Source organism: Eschrichtius robustus, chromosome 12, assembly GCF_028021215.1.
Source record: "Eschrichtius robustus isolate mEscRob2 chromosome 12, mEscRob2.pri, whole genome shotgun sequence".
NCBI lineage: Eukaryota > Metazoa > Chordata > Mammalia > Artiodactyla > Eschrichtiidae > Eschrichtius > Eschrichtius robustus.
Genome location: NC_090835.1, coordinates 40,383,295 through 40,409,860, shown reverse-complemented (window position 1 = coordinate 40,409,860; position 26,566 = coordinate 40,383,295). Strand labels below are relative to the sequence as shown.

Sequence of the window (26,566 nt, the reverse complement as noted above, 5' to 3'; positions counted from 1 at the left end):
AGAACAAGAGTACCCTCAGAAATAATCTATATGCTTCCACTAACAATCCTCCTCAAAGGAGCTGATCAAGGTGTTTACTGTGACTGTTTCACCCACACATTTGGGGACTCCTGGGAATCACTTACCAGTGGCATCATTCCCTTCTATTCCGTGGTCACCGTTGGCAAGCACTGTTGCTTGAGAAGATGAAGTACCTGCAATGACCACAAAGAATAATTACCCGCTGTGACAGATAGAAAAATGAAAAACAGACGCAATTACTATCTAACTAGTAGAATTTTTGTCACTCTTCATAGTATTAGCTTAAAGCAGATAAAATCTGTCCAAAATTTAAAGATCCAATAAAAGGAAATCCAGGGCTTCCCTGGTGGCGCAGTGGTTGAGAGTCTGCCTGCCAATGCAGGGGACACAGGTTCGAGCCCTGGTCTGGGAGGGTCCCACATGCCGCGGAGCAGCTGGGCCCTTGAGCCACAATTACTGAGCCTGCGCGTCTGGAGCCTGTGCTCCGCAACAAGAGAGGCCACGATAGTGAGAGGCCCGCGCACCGCGATGAAGAGTGGCCCCCACTTGCCGCAACCAGAGAAAGCCCTCGCGCACAGAAACGAAGACCCAACACAGCCATAAATAAAAATAAATAAATAATTAATTAATTTTTAAAAATGTTATTAAAAAAAAAAAAAAAAGGAAATCCAGAAACACAGAACAGAACTGAGTCATTGATTTCTACGGCATCCAAACTCTGATAAGCACCACGACTACAGGAGAAGCTTTCCTAATACCAAGTCTAAGTCCTTCCTGCTCTGTACATTGTCAAAGGTTACTATTATACTCAATAAAACCATCATGAAGCACCACAGGTTTAGAACCTGTGATTCAAACCAAATGGTCCAAGGATACAGAGCCGCTTAAAACAACCCCCATGTGGGACTTCGCTGGTGGTCCAGTGGTTGGGAATCCACCTTCCAATGCAGGGGATGCGAGTTCAATCCCTGGTCGGGGAACCAGGATCCCACATGCCGTGGGACAACTAAGCCCACGCACCACAACTAGAGAGCCCATGAGCTCTGGAGCCTGAGTGCCACAACTAGAGAGAAGCCCGCGTGCTGCAACACAGCCAAATAAATAAATATTAAAAAAAAAAAAAAACCAACAACCACCACCCATGTAGAAAGTCCAGGGCACCATCACTGCTCCTGTACATGAGGATTACCTGGAAGTCACCAGCAGCACTTCTGGAAGCAGAGGGCTTTTTTTTTTTTTTTTTTTTTTTAAAGCTATCCTAATAGACTATAGTTGTATCTTATTTCCTAATAACTAAGGATGTTGAGCAACTTTTCATTTGTTTACTTGCCATTCTTTTATTTTCTTTGGTGAATTGAATGGTCAAATTTTTTGGACTATTTTTTTTAATTGGGTTATGTATTTTCTTATTATTGAATTTTGAAGATTCTTTATTGTTCTGAATACCAACCCTTATCAGATGAGTTCTGCAAATATATTCTCCCATAAATGTATTTTCCAAGAAAATACATCCAAGAAATGTATTTTTGTTTTCTTAACTGTGTCTTTTGAACAGCAAAAGCTTTCGATTTTGATAAAGTCTAATTTATCATTTTTTCCTTCATGCTTCCATGCTTTTGGTGGGATATCTAAGAAATTTCTGCCTAACCCAAGGTCACAGGATTTTCTCCTATGTTTTCCTCTAGAAGTTTTATAGTTTTCATTTAGGTTTCCCATTGAGGTCTATGACACATTTGGAGTTAAATTTTTTACGTGGTATAAGATATGCGTCTATTCATATTTTTGTACATTGACATCTAATTGTTCCTTTACTCCACTGATTCCTTTGCACCTTTCTTTAAAATCAACTGACCATATTACGTGTAGGTGTTTCTGGACTCTCCTGTTCCACCAACCTATAAATCTATCCATTTTGCCAGTACCACAATGTCTGGATTACTGTATTTGCATAAGTCTTGAAATGATGTCACACAAGTCTTGCAAATTAGGTCTTTTCCAAAATTGTCTTGGTTATATTTTAGTGTCTTTGCTTTTCCATATAAGTTTTAGAATCAGTTGTTGATTTATACAAAAAAATCCTGATGGGATCTTGACTGCACTGACTGTATAGGTCAATTTGAGGACATATAACCTTTTCTGAAAGGCTCTGACGATATCTAACATTTCAGCAACCTGCCTAGCTCTGCAGTCAGCCTGCCAACCCAAGAGGTTCCTACAAATCACTCTTACTTAACAACCTCACAGGGATTTCCCTAGTGGCGTAGTGGTTAAGAATCCGCCTGCCAATGCAGGAGACATGGGTTTGAGCTCTGGTACAGGAAGATCCCACATGCTGTGGAGCAACAAAGCCTGTGCGCCACAACTACTGAGCCTGCGCTTCTAGAGCCCGCGAGCCACAACTACTGAAGCCCGCGTGCCTAGAGCCCATGCTCCGCAACAAGAGAAGCCACCACAATGATAAGCCTGTGCACTGCAACGAAGAGTAGCCCCCGCTCTCTGCAACTAGAGAAAGCCCGCGCACAGCAACAAAGACCCAATGCAGCCAAAAATAAATAAATAAATAAATAAATTAATTAATTTTAAAACAGATTAGGGAACTAAGTCAAATAATGCTGGGCTTCCCTGGTGGCGCAGTGGTTGAGAATCTGCCTGCCAATGCAGGGGACACGGGTTCGAGCCCTGGTCTGGGAAGATCCCACATGCCGTGGAGCAACTGGGCCCGTGAGCCACAACTACTGAGCCTGCGCGTCTGGAGCCTGTGCTCCACAATAAGAGAGGCCGCGACAGTGAGAGGCTTGCGCACCGCGATGAAGAGTGGCCCCCACTCGCCGCAACTAAAGAAAGCCCTTGCACAGAAACGTAGACCCAACACAGCAAAAAATAAATAAATAAATAAAGTAGGTGACTTTTTTTAAAAAATAAATAAATAAATAATGCTTAGTTCCCTTAGTAGGAAAAAGAAAAAAAAACCTCACAGACATATTTTTCGTAAGACAAGTAAAAATCTAGAACATATGCTACTAAAATATAAAATGCAAGATTTTACTTTGGAAGACAGCAAACTACAATGTCCAAGCTTCTAGGTCCCACAAATCCAAGGCAGAAATCGTTCATATAAACTCATTGAAAAGATCATTCATTCTGTAATCTCAGGTAACAGAGGAACAACTAAAGAGAACCACCTAAAAGAACAAGGCAGACTGAAAAGAAAATATCAAGTAACTGTTAGAAGAGAGGAAAATAAAGGAATGAAAGATAACAGACTTTTAAAAATACCCAGTATGCACCATGCACCATGCTAGGGTTTCACATATTGTTTTACTTATCCAGAGAGATAGAACAAATATGAGCTAGAACATATTTGGCTTAAATAAATTCCCTTTTACCCTCACACAGTAAGCTTATAAAATTTATTCTTCCTAGCTCAAGAAAGAATGCATATTTTCAAAAATCTGCCTCACATGAAAATGCAAATTGCAAAAAAATAAAATAAAATGCAGACTATAGGAAAATGCGAATTACAAAAATGATACCGTCTTCTGGCCATGAGAGTAATAAAATCTTTTTTTAAATTTGATAATAGCCTGTGTTGGCAAAGGTGTAGAAAAATGGGTAATCTGATACTCCAATGGAGGAATATAAATTGAAACAACTTTTTAATGAGAAAATCTGGCAGTCTATCAAATTTTGAAATACCAGCTTAACTCAAGAATCCATTTTAGGTGCTGGAGAGGGTGTGGAGAAAAGGGAACCCTCTTGCACTGTTGGTGGGAATGTAAATTGATACAGCCACTATGGAGAACAGTATGGAGGTTCCTTAAAAAACTAAAAATAGAACTACCATATGACCCAGCAATCCCACTACTGGGCATATACCCTGAGAAAACCATAATTCAAAAAGAGTCATGTACCACAATGTTCATTGCAGCACTATTTACAATAGCCAGGACATGGAAGCAACCTAAGTGTCCATCGACAGATGAATGGATAAAGAAGATGTGGCACATATATACAATGGAATATTACTCAGCCATAAAAAGAAATGAAATTGAGTTATTTGTAGTGAGGTGGATGGACCTAGAGTCTGTCATACAGAGTGAAGTAAGTCAAAAAAAGAAAAACAAATACCATATGCTAACACATATATATGGAATCTAAAAAAAAAAATGGTTTTGATGAACATAGGGGCAGGACAGGAATAAAGACGCAGAGGTAGAGAATGGACTTGAGGACACGGGGCGGGGGAAGGGTAAGCTGGGACAAAGTGATAGAGTAACACTGACATATATACACTACCAAATGTAAGACAGATAGCTAGTGGGAAGCAGCTGCACAGCACAAGGGAGATCAGCCCCATGCTTTGCAACCACCTAGAGGGGTGGGATAAGGAGGGTAGGAGGGAGACGCAAAAGGGAGGAGTTATGGGGATATACGTATGCATATAGTTGATTCACTTTGTTATACAGCAGAAACTAACACAATATTGTAAAGCAATTATACTCCAATAAAGATGTTAAAAAAAAAAAAAAGAATCCATTTTAGGTATGTAGTTCACAAAAAGACATACAACACACACAAATAATAAGAAAAGGTGTGGGGAAAAAAATATACCAAACACCACTGGTAACTGCTAAGGAATGTAGTGCAGGGAAACAGAGATGGGGATAAAAAGGAAGATTTTCACAGATGTAAAGTCCTGTTTTAACTGAGCACCTTAAATAGTGGATAGATAGCCAACTGAAGCACACAGGCCAGCTTCAACATACTATCACAAGCAGTTAGAAGCAGCAGGAAAGACTGCTAAAAAAATTAATAAAAGATCTATAAATCAAGAAGGGTACCCCCCCCCCAGTGGAACAGAAATTACAACGAATATCCAAGAAAAGGAAGCAAATAGACCACACTAAGGAGAAACCCCAGCCCAAAGAAGGCATAGGAAAACAGGACTCCAAGATACTCTAGGCTTAGAGACAGCAGCGATGATGGGACTCAGTTAAAAGCTGTCAGGTGAGCCCTCACTTCCCCTATGCTTTCCTTCCCTCACCCCACAATAGTCAGCTTTGTGCCAAACCCAAGATGGGAACAGAGACTGAATGCTTTGGCACAAGAGGAAGCCAACGGGTGAATGGTGATACCCAGAGGAGTTGGGAGGGAGCCCTACACCACACCTGGCAGCACTGTCACACCCCTGCCAGAGACAGGTGGTAGAAAACAGTCATGTTATCACAGGGACTCTCAAGTATTGCCAAATAACTGAGGAAAACTACTACCAAAAAGGAAAGGCATCACGTTCAAAGAGAATAAATGTCACCCAGCGAAACAATGTTGATACGGCAAATAGGAGACTTTTAAAAAGAAATATGCCATTTTCCTCATATGGATGAAAGAAAATATCACACATCTGTGAAACAAAAGCAAACCCCTAAACAAAGTGAATTATCTAATGACTAACAAATCCTTTCCAGGTTAGGTAGTTTTCAATTCTTTGTTTTTCCAAAATTCAAAGACGTCATAATGTTTAATAATACTGAGTTATGGAATGCTTAGCATGTAACTCAAAGATCTGAAGACATTACCATAATAAAGCTTCCATTCCCACATACTTAGCTGAGTGAATAAGGTTTTTTGGCTATTATTAGCTATAAAAACAATAGGACTAAATATTGTTAAAACCTTTCCATCCTAACAAAAAATAGTTATCCAGATTTATGGTCTAATCAAGGAAAATAATAGCCCCCATAATCTCATTAGAAAAACATTTCCAATCAGATTCAACTTTTATGGTTGTTAATAATTTGTCAAAAACAACTGTGATAAATGTGATCAACTGGGTACTACTAATATCGATAATTGTGATGATAAATCTCCTAATATCGATAATTGTGATGATAAATCTCCTCTGGACCAAGTTAATGCGTAGGAGCCTTTGGTTACAGAAACTTTTTAAATTAAAATTTAAGTGTTTTTTTTTGATGTGGACCATTTTTATTTATTTATTTTTTATCTATCTATCTATCTATCTTTGACTGCATTGGGTCTTCATTGCTGTGTACGGGCTTTCTCTAGCTGCGGCGAGTGGGTGCTACTCTTTGTTGTGGTGCGCGGGCTTCTCATTGCGGTGGCTTCTCTTGTTGTGGAGCACGGGCTCTAGGCACGCGGGCTTCAGTAGTTGTGGCTCGCGGGCTCTAGAACGCAGGCTCAGTAGTTGTGGTGCACGGGCTTAGTTGTTTCGTGGCATGTGGGATCTTCCCAGACCAGAGATCGAACCCATGTCCCCTGCATTGGCAAGTGGATTTTTTTTTTTTTTAACATCTGTATTAGAGTATAATTGCTTTACAATGCTGTGTTAGTTTCTGCGGTATTACAAAGTGAATCAGCTATATATCCCCATATCCCCTCCCTCCTGCGTCTCCCTCCCACCCTTCCTATGTCTAGGTGATCACAAAGCTCCAAGCTGATCTCCCTGTGCTATGCAGATGCTTCCCACTAGCTATCTATCTTACATTTGGTAGTGTATATATGTCAATGCCACTCTCTCACTTTGTCCCAGCTTACCCTTCCCCCGCCCCGTGTCCTCAAGTCCATTCTCTACATCTGCGTCTTTATTCCTGTTCTGCCCCTACGTTCATCAGAACCTTTTTTTTCTTTTTTTTTAGATTCCATATACATGTGTTAGCATACGATATTTGTTTTTCTCTTTCTGACTTATTCACTCTGTATGACAGACTCTAGGTCCATCCTCCTCACTACAAATAACTCAATTTCGTTTCTTTTTATGGCTGAGTAATATTCCATTGTATATATGTGCCACATCTTCTTTATCCATTCATCTGTTGATGGACACTTAAGTTGCTTCCATGTCCTGGCTATTGTAAATAGTGCTGCAATGAACATTGTGGTACATGACTCTTTTTGAATTATGGTTTTCTCAGGGTATATGGCCAGTAGTGGGATTGCTGGGTCATAAGGTAATTCTATTTTTAGTTTTTTAAGGAACCTCCATATTGTTCTCCACAGTGGCTGTATCAATTTACATTCCCACCAACAGTGCAAGAGGGTTCCCTTTTCTCCACACCCTCTCCAGCATTTATTGTTTGTAGATTTTTTGATGATGGCCATTCTGACCGGTGTGAGGTGATACCTCATTGTAGTTTTGATTTGCATTTCTCTAATGGTTAGTGATGTTGAGCATTGGCAGGCGGATTCTTAACCACTGCGCCACCAGGGAAGTCCCAAGACCTACCACTTTAGTTTGCAGACATTCATTACTTGTTAGTCTGCATATTAACATAACCCAAACCTGAACGAAATGATTCTAGTTCAATAACAGATAAGGGCTTCCCTGGTGGCGCAGTGGTTGCGAGTCTGCCTGCCGATGCAGGGGACACGGGTTCGAGCCCTGGTCTGGGAGGATCCCACATGCCGCGGAGCGACTGGGCCCGTGAGCCACAATTACTGAGCCTGCGCGTCTGGAGCCTGTGCTACGCAGCAAGAGAGGCCGCGATAGTGAGAGGCCCGCGCACCGCGATGAAGAGTGGCCCCCACTTGCCGCAACTGGAGAAAGCCCTGGCACAGAAACGAAGACCCAACACAGCCATAAATAAATAAATAAAATATTAAAAAAAAAAAAAAATAACAGATAAAATGACTTCAATTCAGTTTAACGAGCAATGATTGTATATCTACCATGTGCCAAGAGCAGTGATCTCTCTTTAACGCATATCTGACCAAGTTTCCCAGTCCCACCTTATCTCCCCACAGACTGTGAGACTCTGCATGATGTCACTGGATGTGCTTCTCCATGGTTCCACCCTGTCACTTGTCTCACTTGTCATTGTGACCTCTGGTTTCTTATCACTGAGCAACTTGAGGTTGCTGGTACACTTTGAACTATTCTGTGCCTCTTTGCTTTTCCTAAATGTGTCATTCTGCAGGAATATAGAAATAAACAAAACACTATCCCTACTCTAGAGTAGCTTAAGTGTGAGATAACAGATAGCTTAACTATGACCTTACAAGTGCCATGAGAAAGGAAGGTTCAAGGAAGAAAGGCACTTACCAAGGGGAAAACGAAAAGATAAAGGGGGTTGTGGGAGAAGATGGGAGAGGGAAGTCAGGGAATGTTCTTGGAAGATTACATCTAAACCCATTCCTAAAGGATTTTTTGTAGAAGACCACTTTTAGCCAGTGCTTTATCATCAACCTCCAGATGTGTATCTTTAGCCCAGAACTCTCCTCTCAGTTCCAGACTCTTTTATCTAGCTGCCTACTGCTCTTGACTAGGTATCTTCTCCACTATCAGATAAGCTGAAATTCTTACCTTTCCCTCAAAATCTACTCCTTTTACAGCCTTCCCAATCTCACAAGATGATAATTCCTTCCTTTCAGTTGCTCAGGCCAAAACCTTGAGTCATCCTGGATTCATCCTTGGCAATGTAAAGTCTTATACCTTCAAAGGAGCAGTTGGGTGACATGGTGTGGATTAAAGTCAGATGGGAGTGGGTTCAAGGGAGAATGAAAGGGGGGCTTCCCTGGTGGTGCAGTGGTTAAGACTCCGCGTTCCCAATGCAGGCGACCCAGGTTCAATCCCTGGTCAGGGAACTAGATCCCACATGCATGCCACAACTAAGAGTTCGCATGCCACAACTAAGAGTTCGCATGCCACAATTAAGAGTTCGCATGCCACAACTAAGACCCGGCAAAACCAAATAAATAAATAAATATTTTTTTTAAAAAAAGAGAGAATGAGAGGAAAGGAATTGGGATTAGGGAGTAGATACACCTTTTTCAAAGAAGGAGCAGAATAAAAGAAAGTAAATGAGATGGACATAGATTGAGATAGGATTTTTTATGAAGGAAAAAATTATGGTATGTTTGATGCTGATGAATGGCCCAGTTGAAGAGAGGAACTGATGATGCAGGAGACAGAGGAGACAATTGCTATAGCAGTACCCTTGAGTGACAGCATGAGCAGTTCACTGATGACAATAAAAGTAATACCAGAGTAAAGGGCACAGATAAAAGTAGTTTAGGAGATGGGGGGGTGCATAAACTCTCTTTTGACTGAGTTTACTGATTATCTGTTCTAAAAGTCATCAACTGAGAATATGAACAGGAAAGCAGGTGCTGGAGGTTTGAACAGAGAGAAGATGTGAAATAGCTGTCTAGGAAAGCGGAAGGTTTTATAAATCCATATGAATTAGTAGCAGAGTCCTCAAGTACATGCTCTTTACGCAAATAAGACTCTCATTTACATTTCCTGAACATAATGTTTATAGGTCTAATAATTCTACCTTTTGATCTAAATAAATGAACCTTTAGTTTTGAAAAACAGTTATCTATGAGACATTAAATCAATCAGAAAGTATGCATTCATGAAGATGGTAAGGGTTCACAGAAAGAACATGGGGTTTAAAAATCATAAGATCTGGGTTCAGGTTGTGGTTCTGTCACTATAAACTAAATGATCAAATGCAATTCCCTTGTGCTCCCTAAGCCTGAATAGCCTCACCTGAAAGATGGGATAATATCTACTTCCCATGGTCACCAAGAGGACTAAACACAATAACACTGGAGGCAGCACCGTGGCAATTGCACAGTGTTAAGTACATGTTAACTATTATTATTCTCATTGTTGTTTAACTGTAGATTGATCAACTATATTGACTTACCTATAGAACAACTATAGATTGTTGACTGTAGATTGATCACTAAACTACAAAGTAACCGCAATTAATTTACTTTTGCCTTATATAAAACTCATTTAAATGACATTACCAGACTAGGTAATAACTGCAAGACTAAGAAATAAGCAATTTACCAGAATAAAATAAAAGCAACACAAGGTTAGAAGAAAATAAAAGGGAGACGGAGATTCTACCATACACATAACACCTAACGATCTCAAAATCTACGCTCAGAAGAGAAGAATAAAAACACTACAACACAAAAACAATTAGGTTTTAGAGTAGGAAAAAGCTTTGCATACTTCTCTGGAGATAAGGCTTGGGCTCTAATCATTGGAAATGATTAGACGTACCCTACTGGACGTACCCAGTAGGGTACGTCCTCATTCGAAAGGTGCTATACTATCTTCTTTCTGATTTCCCAGAGGGACAGACTCCCATTTCATGAGGTGAAAACTTTCTCAGCTAAATACATACAGCACTGAAAACAACACAAGTTTTTTTAACTAATCACATGCTCTGAGATATAAGGATATTGAAATTTACTGTTTTTTTTTTTATCTCTTCTCCTGCAATCTCTTCTCTTTCCCAGCAGTGGGATTTCAGAGTCCCACTGCTGGCAAATCAATTTGGCAGAGAAGGGAAGTAGCAAGAAGGTGAGTGGGCATGTGTGCTGTGAAGAAGAGACCCACAGTGAGTGCGCTTTGGGCAAAATGGGGAGGATTCAGCATGGTCTCAATGCATGGCCTCCTTCTTGTGTAAAAGTCAGGCTTGTGCCAACATCGCCCTCTGGTGGCCAATGAAGGTAGTTACAAAGCTCCACAATAGAAAGCCCCAGTCAGTTGAACAATGAAAAGTTCTGTAGTATCTAGTTATCATCCTTCCCAGGACTTACTTAGGCCCTTTCTCCAGGATCAATGTTTCTCAGTCATGGACGTGCATCCAAGTCACTTGCAAAAAGGGCTTGTTAAAAAACAGATTGCTGGGACTTCCCTGGTGGCTCAGTGGTTAAGAATCCGCCTGCCAACGCAGGGGACGCCGGTTCGAGCCCTGGTCCAGCAAGATCCCACATGCCGCGGAGCAACTAAGCCCGAGCACCATAATTAGGGAGCCTGTGCTCTAGAGCCCGCGCGCCACAACTACTGAGCCCATATGCCACAACTACTGAAGCCCACGCACCTAGAGCCCGAGCTCCACAACGAGAAGCCACCGCGATGAGAGCCTGCGCACAGCAACGAAGAGTAGCCCCCTGCTCTCCGCAATTAGAGAAAGCCCGCGTGCAGCAATGAAGAACCAACGCAGCCATAAATAAATAAATAAATATAAATTTAAAAAATAAAAGCCAATTGCTGAGTCCTATCCCCAGCGTTTGCCTAAGAATTGCATTTTGAACAAGGTCCCAAGTGATACTGCTGGTCCAAGAACCACACTTTGAGAACCACTGTCTTAAGATTAAAACATTCTGTAGAAATAAGTTCTTAGCCTCCTGGAATGTTGGGGAGTAAGTATCCTCTCAATATCATAAGTGCTCTATCTAAGCACATGGAGTACAGAAAAATTAAGTGGCTTACCCACAAATTTGCCAACTATTTGTGTTTAAGGGTCAACAATATGTTAGATGTTCATTCAAACATCTGTGACAATGTTTTGAATGAACAAGAGTGACAGAAGTTATATTGTTACATCTAAGAGAAAGCTTCTGTCTTTTGTCTTCCTAGCCTTGAAAATAGAGCCATATAGAGCTGATATTGAACAAGTATTAGGAAGACAACATTTTTGAAGGGAAAAAAAAAAGTAATACATATGTTCTGAAAAAGTATCTTGAGAATTGTTTCCCAAGGAGACAGGCATTTTAGAAGAAGTTTAAAAACAGTTTCATTTCTAGGTATTTGGTTATTTAGGTATTTTATGGAGGCAATGCTATGGGAAAATACTTGTAGACGCAGAACTAAATGGGGGTAAAATGGGAAAGAGTATAGTACAGAAAAGGTATCCCTAGCTCCCACACTGTGAACTTGAAATACCATAGTTTCTTGGAGAAATCATTTTTTCCAGATTTGGGGCAAGAACTATACCTGGGGGGAAAAAAAGCAACATTTCCTACTTTGTGCTAAGTGCCATAAAGGCAGTCTCACTTTCCTTCCCCCTCATTTTAAAGCTAAGGGCAATTACAGTAGGTGTATAATAATTAAAAGAAATAAAAACACCATTGCCCAGAGAGTTCCATTATGTGTAACCCACTTAACTAACCTTTCTATATCTAGATGCAGGAAGCTGGTTGATAAATTTCCAGTAGTTGGCGTAAGTTAGCCTGCTGTAAAATCATATCAAGAGCACCAGTGATGGGGCTTCCCTGGTGGCGCAGTGGTTAAGAAGGTTAATTACAGGTTATTCAAATATTTAAAATATCAGCAGGAAAAATTTAATAATTTTTATAAGCAAAACAGTTTCTTAAAAACTCTCCTCCTCTTGGGTCAAGTTCATGGTACATAGATCAAGTCACCCAAGATGAACCACAAGAAAATCTACTGCTACCATCTCATTATCCTCACCCACCTAAGCTGAGTCCCAGGTGGTAGGAGCCACGCACAGCTAAAGGAAGATTTTAAATGAAAAGCAGCAAGCTTCCTCCATCTATGACTGATGAGGGTAAGTTAATGCGGATGGGAAGAGTGAGTATCTTAGCCATGACTCAAGTTATTAAAATATTTACTCTGTACCATTTCCTTTCTTCCAACTAAAGTGCTCCTTTTAGGTTAATCAAAGGACAAATAACTGCACTGACCGTTACGGATTAAAAGAGAACAGACATTTCCATTTTCCATTAACGAATCCAATTTTTTTCTTGGAGTAAATATTTATACGGATATAATTTGATTTTAAACTCTCAATAATATTTATTTTGATCATTTGTGGTTACCCTCCCACCCCCCAAATAAAGCACATATACAAAAAGCAGGAGTTCCTCTTCCACTCAGGCTACAGAAAGCCAGAAGAAATGTCACTCCCACCCTATCAACAACAAAAAACCCAGATCAACTACAAAATCGAACTCAACTACAACAACTCAACTACAAAACAAACTCACCAGAGAGCTGAGGTTTTAGGGCAACCAAGTAGTGTGGAATCCAAAGAAAGACATTCCCCTCAAGGAGATATGGGAGGTAAGCAATAGTTTTCCTGTGTCTCACGTGCCATGCAAGCAGGTGAGAAGAATTCAACTAAAGAGTTTAACGATTTGCTGAAGGCTAGCGTGAGAGTAAAGGGTCCCTGGGATCCACAGACACAAAAGGAGTTCATACCCACTCGCAGGTTAGAAAGACTGGAGGCAGAGGGGGGACCAGAGAGCTGCTCTAGGTGGTGCAGACCTGGAAAAAGCTGCCACTAAAAGCAAAGGCAAGAAGCCCTGGCCCCCAGGACTCCTCTCTCCTACGCAAACAGAAGCTTTAAGCTGCTGGGGGAGGAGTATCAAACCCTGTCAGCCCCAGGGCCCGGGTGAAGACCCACCGCAGCTGGGGAAGAAGTTAACAAGAAAACCCCCTTACCCTAGGGGAGGAGCCAGAAAGAGTCCTAGCCCAGGATCCTATGCCAATACCTTTAGAAAACGCCATCCATGTAAGAGGGATAGTGTGACTGAGAAAAAGACTCAACCACAAGACGCATGCACACAGGCCTGAGCCTAAACCAAGACCAAAAAACAAAAATAAAATAACTCCTGCCCGCTACCAGGCTATCCCTCTTCTGATAAGGGAGGGGAGAGCATGGAGAGAGATCCTTCTGAGACACAGGTGCACAGCAGGGCCAAAAGCTGGGAGTGGAACAAGAACTTTGAGAAAAGAACTTTTGAGAAAAGCTTTCCAGCACCTCAGTCCCTACTCTACACACCAGAAATGGAAGAATTTGAAGCCAGTAGTGCACTGAAGATCATCATAGCAACAACAAAGCCCAACCCTAGCTCAGCCCTGGCCTAAATTGACTCAACCCTTTCAACCCTTTGAAAGTATTAATTAACTAGTAAAAGAAGAGAGTTGCCCATTGTTGGGTTGTACCCCGCAGGCCTACAAGGTCTGTGCTTGCCTAGCTCTAAAACTGAAGAAAGAGCCCAGAGTCAGCAACAGAGACATCAACGGTGTAATGGATGGGGGACCTTACACAGCTGAAGCAAGGTCCTGGAGCGACACCCCACCGTGTGCAGCAGACAGCAGGCAGGACATGGTAGCAGTCTTCACTACCGGCGGGGAGTGGGGGGGACTACCAGTTATAGGAGAATTACGTCAGGTGGGTTCATTAGTTACCAGGGAAACCAGCAGAGGTGCACGCCCCTCACTACCCCTTTGATAAAAATAGTCACCAGCTGGGGCGGGGGCAAGAGTGTAGGAAGGTCGGGCATGTGAGTAGGGTACAGGTGAAGCAGGCACTGGTCAAGAAGGGGATGTACAGAGAGCAAGAGAACAGCCATCTTGAGTGGCCTGACCATACACTCATTTCCAGGCATAAATATTTTATTTCAGTCTCTACTGTTTTACATGTGAGGTCCAGCATTCACTCAAAAATTAAGATACACATAAAAAGTACCAGAAAAAAACAGTAAAGAGACAAAATAATCAGACTGAGAGATGACCCAGATGTTCAAATTACCGGACAGACATTTAAAATAATTATGATTAATGTGTTAAAGTCTATAGTGGAAGAGATAGAAATATGCATTAACAGATGGATAATTTCAGCAGAGAGATGGAAACTCTAAAAGTCAAACAGAAATGCTAGAAGTTAAAAACAGTAAAGATATTAAAGATAAAGAATGCCACTGAGTGCTCATCATTAGACTCAACGCAACCAGGAAAAAAATCAGGGAATTTGAAGATAGATGAAAAGAAAGTACCCAAAATGAAACACAGAGCATCCAAGGACTGTGGGACAATACTCAAAAATCTAACAAAAATGTAACTGGAATCCCAGAAGGAGAAGAGAGAAAGAAAGAGGCAAAGCGCAGATCAAGCTCAGAGAAGCCAAGAAGGACAAATAACAAAATATCACCTAAACACAAGACATTCAAACTGAACAAAATATCACCTAAACACAACACGTTCAAACTGCTAAAAACCCAAGATAAAGATAGCCTTGAAGGTGGGGGGGTGGGGGAGAACAGTGATCAAGATTGTAACAGATTTCCCATAGGAAACCATGCAAGTAGCACAACTAATTTTCTTTTAAATTACTGAAAGAAAAAAGTAACACAGAATAGACACGTAGCAAAAAGTACCTTCCAAAACTTAAGGTTTGTTTTTCAAATAAAACAAAGCTGAGATAATTCACTGCTAAGCAGATTTGTACTATAAGAGAAGAAGTGTTACAAGTTTTTCAGGCAGAAGGACTATGGTGCTAGACAGAAATTTGGGTCTATACAAAGAAAAGAAGAATGCCCAAAACGGTAAAAATTAGAGTAAAGGTATATTTTTCCCGTATTTTTATTCATTCTAAAAGGTAATTGACAAGCTAAAGCAAAAATAGTAACAAGGTAGGTAACTAACATAAGTCCAATTATGTGTATGACAATAACACAAAAAATGAAAGAGGAATTGGACATTTACTATCTTGCATGGAATTTTACAGTATACATGAAATGGTAGAATATTACTGGAAGGCAAACTGAAAGAAATTAACATACACAGTAAATTCTAGGTCAAATATAAAACAATTTTTAAAAGAAATATACATAATAAGCCAATGTTGGAGTTAAAACAATATTATAAAAAATATTCAGGGACTTCCCTGGCAGCACAGTGATTAGGAATCCACCTGCCAATGCAGGGGACATGAGTTCAAGCCCTGGTCTGGGAAGATACCACGTGCCGCAGAGCAACTAAGCCCGTGCGCCACAACTACTGAGCCTGAGCTCTAGAGCCCGCAAGCCACAACTACTGAGCCCGCATGCTGCAACTACTGAAGCCCGCGCGCCTAGAGTCCGTGCTCTGCAACAAGAGAAGCCACCGCAACGAGAAGCCGGCGCACTGCAACTAGAGAAAGCCCGTGCACTGCAACGAACACCCAACACAGACAAAAATAAAATAAATAAAATAAGTAAATTTTTTTAAAAAAAGCCTATTTTAGGTGGTTGCCAAAGGTGAGGGGTGGGCAAATGGGTGAAAGGAGTCAAAATAAATAAGATAAAAAATTTATAAAATAAGTCCTGAGGATACACTGTATGGCGTGGTGTCTATAGTTAATAATAACACTGTACTATATTTGAAAGTTGCTAAGAGAGTAGATATTAGCAATTCTCATCACAAGAGGAAAAAAATTCAAACTATATGTGGTGATGGATGTTAACTAGATTTGTGTCATCATTTCACAATATATACAAATATTGAATCATTATGTTGTATACCTGAAACTAATATAATGTTTTATGCCAATTATATCTCAATTTTTAAAAAATGCTTATTTTAGAAAAGAAATGTTTCAAATCAATGATCTAAGCCTTAAAAAATTAGAAAAAGAGCAAATCAACTAAAAGTAAGCAGAATGAAGGAAATATTAAAAGATACAAGCAGGCATTGAAAACAGAGAGGACATGACAAGAGATCCTACAGACATTAAAAGAATAAGGTAATATTATAATTTTATCTCCATTAATTCGATGACTTAAAGGAAATAGACCAATTCCTTGAAAGATACAAAACACCAAAGCTCACTTGAAAAGATAGAAAACTTGAACAGTTCTGTATCTCTTAAACGAACAGAATTCCCAGTTAAAAACTTGACAGAGAAAACTCCAGATCCAGATGACTTCACTGACAAAGTCTGTCAAACATTAAAGAAAAAAACATCAATTCAACACAAACTGTTCTAGAAAACAGAACAGGAGGGAACACTTCCCAACTCATTCTATGATGTCAGCATGACCTCAGTTCTAAAACCGGACACAGGCCTCACAAGAAAACAACAGACCAATATCCCATATGCACATAGATGCAAAAATCCTCAATCAAATGTTAGCAAATCTGACCCAGCAATATATAAAGACAGCAAATCTCCTTTAAAGGATTTAACCCATTTTTTAATCCTGACCTAGGATTACTCTCAAAGACAGGTGGCATCTGACTCTGTTCCAAATTGTCTTGGTATAAATACAGAATTTAAAGTATCTAACTTTACAAAGCTACTTTCAAAGAAAAGGCACAGCAGACAGTTTAATTTAGGAAATTAAGAGGCAAATTATATAGCAGTTGAGACATTATAGAAGAAACTTTAGGGTTAAGAGTAATCTACAGCTTCAAGAACACATACTCTACTGAAGGGTAATGAACCTACCTCCTTGGTTTCCAAGAAATTTAGATAAAGAGAAAGTTGCTAGCCTATACTAAAAAACTCAGTTCAGTTTCCTCAAAGGTTTCTAAGATTATGACCCAAAGCGTAATCCCTTATCTACTTTCTGAACCTATCTATCCAGTCTGGCTTAATTACTTACCTTCAGCCTGGCTAGTGTCTGAGCATGGTTTCTTCTTTGACTCCGAATTCCCGGTTTTCTCATCAACATCCAGGAGAGGAATATAGTCTGTTTTTCCAACAGTTTCTCCCACAACATCATCAAAGGCCTCTGCCTCCAGTGTGGCAATAAAGTCCCGTTTTATCTCTTCCTCAATTTCTGGAGGTGGCTCTGTTAATGCATCTGCAAGACTGAGGTCTGCCATTCTGCACCACTGCAACTGCCTGGTTAAGGGGGAAAAAATGTTTCATATGATGAGAACTGCAAAGGGAAAAACACTCCTAGAAACTCTTGTCATCATTTTTAACAAAAAAGGAATTAAAATCTAAAATTTTAGAGCTAAAAGAGACTCCCCCATTTTATAGATTAGAAAATCACAGCTCCGTAACAGTCTTACCCAAGGTAAACACTTTTTCTTGCATCTCTGGGAGGTAAACAGAGCAAGTGCCATTTTGTCCTTTTCAATAATAAGAAAAATGAAGTGCAAAAAAACCCCTCAATTTATCCAAGGTTACAGCCAGTAAGATTCAAATCAGGTCTTTTGATTTCAAGCCTTAAAACCCTTTCAACTATTCCATTTATCTTAATTTCCAAATAATGTCACAGAATAATGCTTAAAAATATATACAAAAGGAGGTCAGATTAGGTTATATTCCCATTTTTTAAAAAAACGGTTAATTACTATCAGGCAAATGAAGTCACTTTTCTTTACCAGGGACTAGGAATATGGACCTTATCTTGTAGGGGTAAGTAGTGCTTCATGAATCACTTGGACATGGCTCTGTCAACCGAACTACACTTACTAGTTCCCTGCTGGCATGAAAATACAGAAAATGTTCCCTGAATTAGCTAGGGGAGGCAGTCCCTCTCTGTGGTCATGTACATTAGCATCTTTGCAGAACACCAGGCTTTCCATTTTTAAACATAACCTGAAATTAAAAAGTATATGGGGGACTTCCCTGGTGGCGCAGTGGTTAAGAATCTGTCTGCCAATGCAGGGGACACGGGTCCAAGCCCTGGTCCGGGAAGATCCCACATGCCACGGAGCAATTAAGCCCGTGCGCCACAACTACTGAGCCTGCACTCTAGAGCCCGCGAGCCACAAATACTGAGCCTGTGCTCTAGAGCCCGCGAGCCACAACTACTGAGCCTGCGCTCTAGAGCCCGTGAGCCACAACTACTGAAGCCCACGCGCCTAGAGCCCGTGCTCTGCAACAAAAGAAGCCACCGCAATGAGAAGTCCGTACACTGCAACGAAGAGTAGCCCCCACCTGCCGCAACTAGAGAAAGCCCGTGCGCGGCAACGAAGACCCAATGCAGCCAAAAATAAATAAATAATTTATATTAAAAGAATAAATAAATAAAATAATAAAACACATGCAAGAAAACTGGTAGAAATAAAAGGAGGAACAAATTACACAAAGCTTGCAACCTCTTGTCTCAGTAATCACTACAACAAACTTTCTTCCTTAGTATTAGCGTTTGTCTTGTGCAAGTAGTCCATTATGGTGGGAAAATGCATAACTGTAAAAGTTAAAAGCACTGTAGGTTTTTACAGCTTAGTAAAATCAATCTTTCAAGAGAAAAACTTAAGGTTATTCTTAGGAATTTACTACAAATTACATGGATTTAAGCATGCAGTAAGAAAAATAGGAAGCTATGAAATATTGATTCATTTAAAGTTTTATTGGGACTTCCCTGGCGGTCCAGTGGTTAGGACTTGGCACTTTCCGTGCCGGGGCCTGGGTTTGACCTCTGATCGGGGAACTAAGATCCCACAAGCCGCGCGATGAAATAAAAAAAAAAAAAAGACTCATTTAAAGAACTTTGGGGCTTCCCTGGTGGCACAGTGGTTAAGAATCTGCCTGCCAATGCAGGAGAAGCGGGTTCGAGCCCTGGTCCAGGAAGATCCTACATGCCACGGAGCAACTAAGCCCATGCGCCACAACTACTGAGCCTACGCTCTAGAGCCCGCGAGCCACAACTACTGAGCCTGTGTGCCACAACTACTGAAGCCCACGTGCCTAGAGCCTGTGCTCCGCGACAAGAGAAGCCACCGCAATGAGAAGCCCGCGCATCACAACTAAGAGTAGCCCGCGCTCGCTGCAACCAGAGAAGAGCCCACACGCAGAAACGAAGACCCAACGCAGCCAAAAATAAAATAAATAAAATAAAAATAAAGAACTTTGTAAAGGCCTGACATATGTCAAAGGGTTCCATAAAAAGGAACTGCTTTTCCCTTTTCTATCTATGATAGCTATCATTACCAGTTAGCCTTTGAAAGCTGTTATGAACAAAAACCAATAATGTCTATAATTAAGCAGTTTCATTGTCAAAGAGAATTTGTAAGGACACCTGTACCATCTTTAACAACATACAATAAGAGCCCAACAGATTTATTTTTCCTGGAAATATGTAATTATGACACTTACTTCATGCAATCTTCTCAGACTTTTCCTAATTTAGGACACTGGTGAAAATACAGACAAACCAGCAATACATTTTAAACCTCATTTATCTGAGTGCGGATTCTCAAAGGGCAACTTTTTATTCACTGTAATCTTTCCCCTCCTCCCCGCCTCCCAACCTCCCAAACCATTTTCTGGGCTGACATGTGTTTCATGGAATATGAACAGCAGCTTAAATTCAGCCTAAGAGGGTAAAATTGATAGAAAATTAGACAGCTGGAAGTGGGAAGGTCACTTGACTCCCAGTACACGCAACCAACCACCCAGCATCTGCATCTCAAAACAGTTTAGCTATTCTTTTCATGTCATCACATATAAATAGAAGTATGATTTAAACACACACACACACACACACACACACACACACACACACACACACACACACAATCCACTTACGGAAAATGACCCTGTAAAAGCAATACTAGCTAGTGGAAGTGAAAGTACTGGCTTTTAGCCAAAAAGCCCCAGTTTTCAATAAATTAAAGAGAAGACTACTCAATTTTATAGTTATTCTATTCTAAAATATGTGTAAGTATAATAAATTCCTTAGTTGCTCTGCAGATCTGTTAAGCTGGTTCTGCAAGTGCTCCAGAATTGATCTTAATAACTTCATGACTGAATGTCATCCCACACTTAACAGAATCATTTAAGGTCACAATATTTATTCATTCCTTAAAACGTTTAGTTATGTATTTTATGGACAAATGGATCTGACACAGTGTTCTTCTCAAAGCTGGATATACAGGAAAATTCAAAAACATATCCTTGTGAATGAGAAGTATCTACTTTAAAAAAAATTCTCTCATTGACTATTTATGCTTTTCCTCCTCTATCTGTATAGATAATAGAGAAAATTAACTGAGTTTGGATTTTTTTAAATTTAGTACAGTTGATTTACAATGTTTCAGGTGTACAGCAAAGTGATTCAGTTATAGACATATTCTTTTTCAGATTCTTTTCCGTTATAGGTTATTACAAGATATTGAATATAGTTCCCTGTTCTGTTAACTTTAAATGGATTTGTTGATAGGAGGCAAGAAACGAAAGCTGGTTAAAGAAGTTTCCATGCTTCACTAGTTCAGTCTGATTCTCACTATGGCTTTGAGTGAGTCACCTTCCAGGGCTGAGTTCCCTAAGCTGTAAAATGAGAGTGGTATGTTAAATGATTCCTGAGGTTGACTATTCTATAAGCTACTTATAATTCAGTTTCATCACTTAAAGTAGAAATAAACAAACAAACTTCATATAGATCCTCTGTGTGACTATTATTTTATACATCAAGTACTCTCAATTATAACTGGGTTCAGGTTTATTAAAAGGTAAAAAGCCTTTCGGCAAAGGGAGAGACTAAAAACCAACTACCCAGTGCACAGTGCCTGCTTGAGCAAATCTGACTAGAGCTTAAGAAACTCCACCCAGTTCTGGCTAACATCAAAGGAGACTTGACACCACTCTGCCAGAAAATAAGCCCCATATTATTTAACCAGGCACCAAGAGCGTACCGTTTTCAAGCATAGCACTCTGGACATCTGATCTTTCATTCTGACTTCATGCCTGATGTGAAACTATCTGGTGAGAGCATTTTGAAAATACCTAGGTAAACCAAGGCAAGAGGAAATGACAGGACATGATGATGAAGCACAGAAGAGAATTTTGGCCTCTTGACTATTCTTTTACTATTAATAGCTATGTGCTCATAAAGAGTAAATAAGAATACATAATGAGATCACAAGTGCCTTCTCTGTTGTATGGTTTTCTTCAGATCACAAACTCTGGAATTAATTACTGAACTAAAAATATTTTCTAGGTCTATACAGATTAAATAGTGTTCATATCTAACGTAAATGCACAGAAGTATGGGCAAGTTTTCAAGCTCCCAGAAGTCCTTGTGAAAATTTTAGGTCAGTCATATCTATAGTCACTCAGTTGGGATCTGTGCTCATTCTGGCTGATGAGAAATTAGCATTCTAGTTTGCAAATGGCCTGTTGTTGCCTCTGTCCTCCCTTACTAACCTCCCCCCATCCCCACCCCTGACCAAAGGTGCTGCTTTGAAACTAAACTGGAGGAAGAAAACTCATGAAAAGGAAGAACACAAGCCTAATTCCCACCAACATACTCACACACTTTTCATAACCACTGTAATATTTTCATTTCACTCGGTCACATTAGTCAAACTTCTACCAAGATTCAAACTTCTACCAAGATTCATTCAATGCGGCAGCCAGCATTCTCTTTTAAAGCACAGAATCCTATTTCACAATTTAAAGGGGGGTAATAAGGGGACATACACCCCTTGAAGGACCATCATCCCACCTTATGTGAGTTTAGTTAGCAAGTAGCTTTCCTCCTAACCCCAGAGATAAATTCCATTGAAAGTGTCTGAATTTCTGGTTTTAGGGTAAAAAGGAAGAAACATAATTTAGCAACATGAAATATTTCAGGGAACAAAGCAGATCTGGGTAAGGTACCAAAGTAGGGAGAAGGCAAGCTCAACACCTTTCAAAACACTGCCTGTCAGTTTTAGAAAAAAGAAAGAAACTTTCTTCTCAGTAATTGGGACTAGTTTAGAACCAAAATTATCATTTATAACATTGTTTATCTAAGGAAAATGTATTCTGAGTTCCAAATAACCAATTTAAAAAAGAAACATTTAATAATAATTCTTAAAGGTAGGAGACTGTTCATAATACTCACTTAAATTGTACCCGTGATGGATATTCTGTCCTGTTTGGGGGGTGGGGGTGGGGTGGAGGGGTGAGTTATGGACAAGACACAGAACTGTAAAGATATGTGGGCTAATATTTTCTTCTACACTTTTTTTTTCCATGACAGAGAATTCTGAAGCCAGCACTAAGCTGCTATCCCAGGAGAGTGCTGTGGCCAAAATGCAGGGCTTGTTCCTCAAGCTTGGAAGAAACCCAGCATCCCAGACAGTCCCAGAGACCATTTATAATCTAACATGCTTAAAGGTATAGTCTGCATCATAAAGATTTCATATTCAACATGAGATTTTTTTAGTTTGCCTAGCAAGCTTTCAGTTACTAAATGGGGACTTTATTCCTCAGATTTGTTTTAATGAATTTCTTTCAGAGGCCTATTACACGTATCAAGCTGAACCTTATTTGTCTGGAGGCTGTGTTCTGTTTTTAATTTATTTAACTAGAAAACCTTGATTTATACTTTCAATTGAAACAGTATTTCATTCGAAGTAAAACCAAATATTTATTAAGGACCTCTAGAGGTCCTTATACAGCTCACAGGCACTTATGATCCCTGAAGCTAAGCTAAATTTCTCCTGCTCCTCCCCAGAACCAGACTGGAAACAGCAACAGACAGCTCAGCAACATCTTGATTGTCCTGAGCAATAAACTCCAAACCCCCTGTGGAATATATTAACTTTCCACCCCCAGGTGCCTCCCTACCCACTACAAGGACAACAGCTGTACTATGACCAAGTGATGGAATTTCCAGGCTCGGCGGGGTTCTGTTCATCACCACCATTTGTCCTGCTCATCATAGGATTAGCAACAGGAGAGAGCCCTTGATTACTAGAATAGCTGAGGCCATCAACCAGTGACATTCCTATATGAAAGAACACAGTGATACACATTTCTTCCATGTAGTCCCCAAAGCAAAGTGTTCCTTTTCCCACTGCTAGTTTAGGAAGCCCTGTCCTGTAAGTATAAAAACACTGCACACACATGCACACACATATTCACATACCTAAGACCTTGCAGCACAAGGCTTAAAGCCTAGCTTACTTACTTACAGGGACTATCCAGGCAGCTTAGATTCAGTCCTGACTGAATGCATTTTGCTTCTCTAAACAAGCACCTGCCACATTTCTATCCAAGTGAATTTGAATCTATTTCCCCAAGAAGAAGAATCTACACTAGATACCTCCCACTGTTAGCCATGTGATACAGATGGCATGATGTCTGCTGAAGTCCGGTTATATGCGCCAAAACAAGAGATGACAATGACACAGCACTTACATTTCTGTTATAACTGTCCTCAAGACCAAATCTTCAATTTTATCTCAATTTTTTTAAAAGAAGAACGAACCTTAAGATGATTCTCAATACCTAATGCCCCCAAATTTTGAAAAAAGAAAGTATTTTTTAATACTTTCATCCCAGTTAGTCTAACCTCAGTCTAACAGACAAAAAAACATTGAGTTTGCTTACTCTTATCCATAAATTATTTCTAAGCACTTAAGATCTCTAAAGGCTTTTTAAAAAACACCAGTTCAAATAATCTAGGATCCAATTCCCTCACTTTAACAGATGACAAAAAAGGAATCAGAGAAAATGAATCACTTATAAATGAAACCAGGATTGAGGATCAGGCTAAGAGGAGACCCAGAGAACACCAGACACAGATGCAGGGTGTGACAAAACTGGCAAAATCTTGGAATTTTACAGTCTCTGCTTTAACCTGACACAATGATATCACTATACTTCAAAATCAATTTTTTTGCTCTACCTTTTCTTCTTAAAAGATGAAGGCAGTTGGGAAGAGTCCTGAATATCAAGAAAACATATCAGTTGATTTAAAAAGACCCCAATGCCTACTTAAAAACAAAACAAAACTCCTTAGTGTGATATCAAGGCCACACAATCCTAGAAGACCCAGTCCTACCACCTACTACAACCATCAGCAGTTTTCCACTTGGGGCTCCCTATATTTTAGTCACATGGGACCAGCTGCCATTTTACAAGCAGACCATTGACTTCATCACTGTATACTCTTGCTCATATTGCTCTCCACACTTCAAATTCTCTTTACTTCCTCCTTGTTAGTCTTGAAATTGAGGTCCACATCCTATCACCTTTTCTCTGATTCCTTTTTAGAATCTGTTCTCCCAGTACTATTCAGAACTAATACATCGTCTATACTTCTATTGTAACAAACAGTACAGTCTGATCTATACTGTAGTGAGCTGTATATACTAGCAGCTCCTGTAACCTACTAGGTCCCAAAGGGGAAAGACCATGTCTAAGTGATGTGTATATCTTCTCTTAGTGGATTACTTTATACAGAAGATGGGCCAAAACAGCAAAAGCCAACAAAACGAAGGGGCTAACTAAACAGACAGTTCTAAAATGGTAAATGGAAGTTAATTAAAACCATGTCTAATCTGAAATTAATCAGAGATGCCAAAGCTACAAAAAGTCAGAACTGGAAAAAGAATCAACAGCGACTTCCCTGGTGGCGCAGTGGTTAAGAATCCGCCTGCCAATGCAGGGGACACGGGTACGAGCCCTGGTCCAGGAAGATCCCACATACCTTGGAGCAACTAACCCTGTGAGCCACAACTACTGAGCCTGTGCTCTAGAGCCTGTGAGCCACAACTACTGAGCCCGCGTGCCACAACTACTGAAGCCCACATGCCTAGAGCCCACGCTCTGCAACAAAAGAAGCCACTGCAATGAGAAGCACACGCACCACAATGAAGAGTAGATCCCGCTCGCCGCAACTAGAGAAAGCCCGCATGCAGCAAAGAAGACCCAACACAGCCAAAAATAAATTAATGAAAATTAATTAATTAAAAAAAAAAACCTCAAAGAAAAAAAAGAATAAACAGATTAAAGGTGGAAGGTCTCAGTAATTAAGAATATTCACCTCATTTCTCCTACTTTCTAAACATGGCCTGTGCCAGAGCAATCATGAAAAGAAAGCCAACAGGGAGTAACCAGACAAGCCAGCTCTCCGTGCTGGTCATCTTATCATTATTAGGCAGGGCAACAAAAATAGCTCTCTGCTTTTAGAAAAGCACAACAACATGATGCAATGTGACAAAAACAAATCGTTTTTTGTTCAAGAGATCAGCTACCACCATCATGTTACTATCACTTTTATAATTATTGCAATGTTAAATCTCTATAGTATCAGCTCACATGTCTCTGTCAAGGAATAACAAATATATTATGGAATTTTAAGCTACTTAGGCTTGGGGAAATTGGATGAAGTAATCACAATTGATCAGCTCTTAGCTTTTTTTTTTTTTTTAAAGATACCCTTGTTTTTTATTTATTTTTATTTTTTTTTTTGGTTGCATTGAGTCTTCGTTTCTGTGCGAGGCCTTTCTCTAGTTGTGACAAGCGGGGGCCACTCTTCATCGCGGTGCACGGGCCTCTCACTATCGCGGCCTCTCTTGTTGCGGAGCACAGGCTCCAGATGCGCAGGCTCAGTAATTGTGGCTCACAGGCCTAGTTGCTCTGCGGCATGTGGGATCTTCCCAAACCAGGGCTTGAACCCATGTCCCCTGCATTGGCAGGCAGATTCTCAACCACTGCGCCACCAGGGAAGCCCCAGCTCTTAGCTTTTGAGAACTATTTTATTTAAGAAAAACCTCTCGGGACTTCCCTGGTGGCGCAGTGGTTAAGAATCCGCCTGCCAATGCAGGGGACACGGGTTCAATTCAAGCCCTGGTTCAGGAAGATCCCACATGCCGATGAGCAACTAAGCCCGTGTGCCACAACTACTGAGCCTGTGCTATAGAGCCCGTGAGCCACAACTACTGAGCCCATGTGCCACAACTACTGAAGCTCGCAAGCTCTAGGGCCTGTGTGCCGCAACAAGAGAAGCCACCGCAATGAGAAGCCCACGCACCACAACGAAGAGTAGCCCCCGCTCGCCAGAACTAGAGAAAGCCCGTGCGCAGCAACGAAGACCCAACGTAGCCAAAAATAAATTTTAAAAAAAAAAAAAGAAAGAAAGAAAAAAAAAAAGTCTCCATCGGGGCTTCCCTGGTGGTGCAGTGGTTGAGAATCTGCCTGCCGATGCAGGGGACACGGGTTCGAGCCCTGGTCTGGGAAGATCCCACATGCCGCGGAGCAAGTAGGCCTGTAGCCACAACTACTGAGCCTGCGCGTCTGGAGCCCGTGCTCCGCAACAA

General features: G+C 40.5%; 1 protein-coding gene across 10 annotated transcripts in view; it reads right to left on the bottom strand.

The window, feature by feature from the left end:
• MAP4 (microtubule associated protein 4) overlaps nucleotides 1-26,566 on the bottom strand; it is a 168,915-nt gene that overhangs the window by 90,742 nt on the left and 51,607 nt on the right. For all 10 annotated transcript variants that reach the window (XM_068559032.1, XM_068559035.1, XM_068559036.1 and 7 more), the window contains 2 exons: nucleotides 17,179-17,420; nucleotides 126-194 (listed from right to left, as the gene is read on the bottom strand). In XM_068559032.1, coding sequence (XP_068415133.1) covers nucleotides 126-194; nucleotides 17,179-17,401 — 292 coding nt within the window. In that variant the 5' untranslated portion in view covers nucleotides 17,402-17,420. The remainder of the gene's footprint in view (nucleotides 1-125; nucleotides 195-17,178; nucleotides 17,421-26,566) is intronic.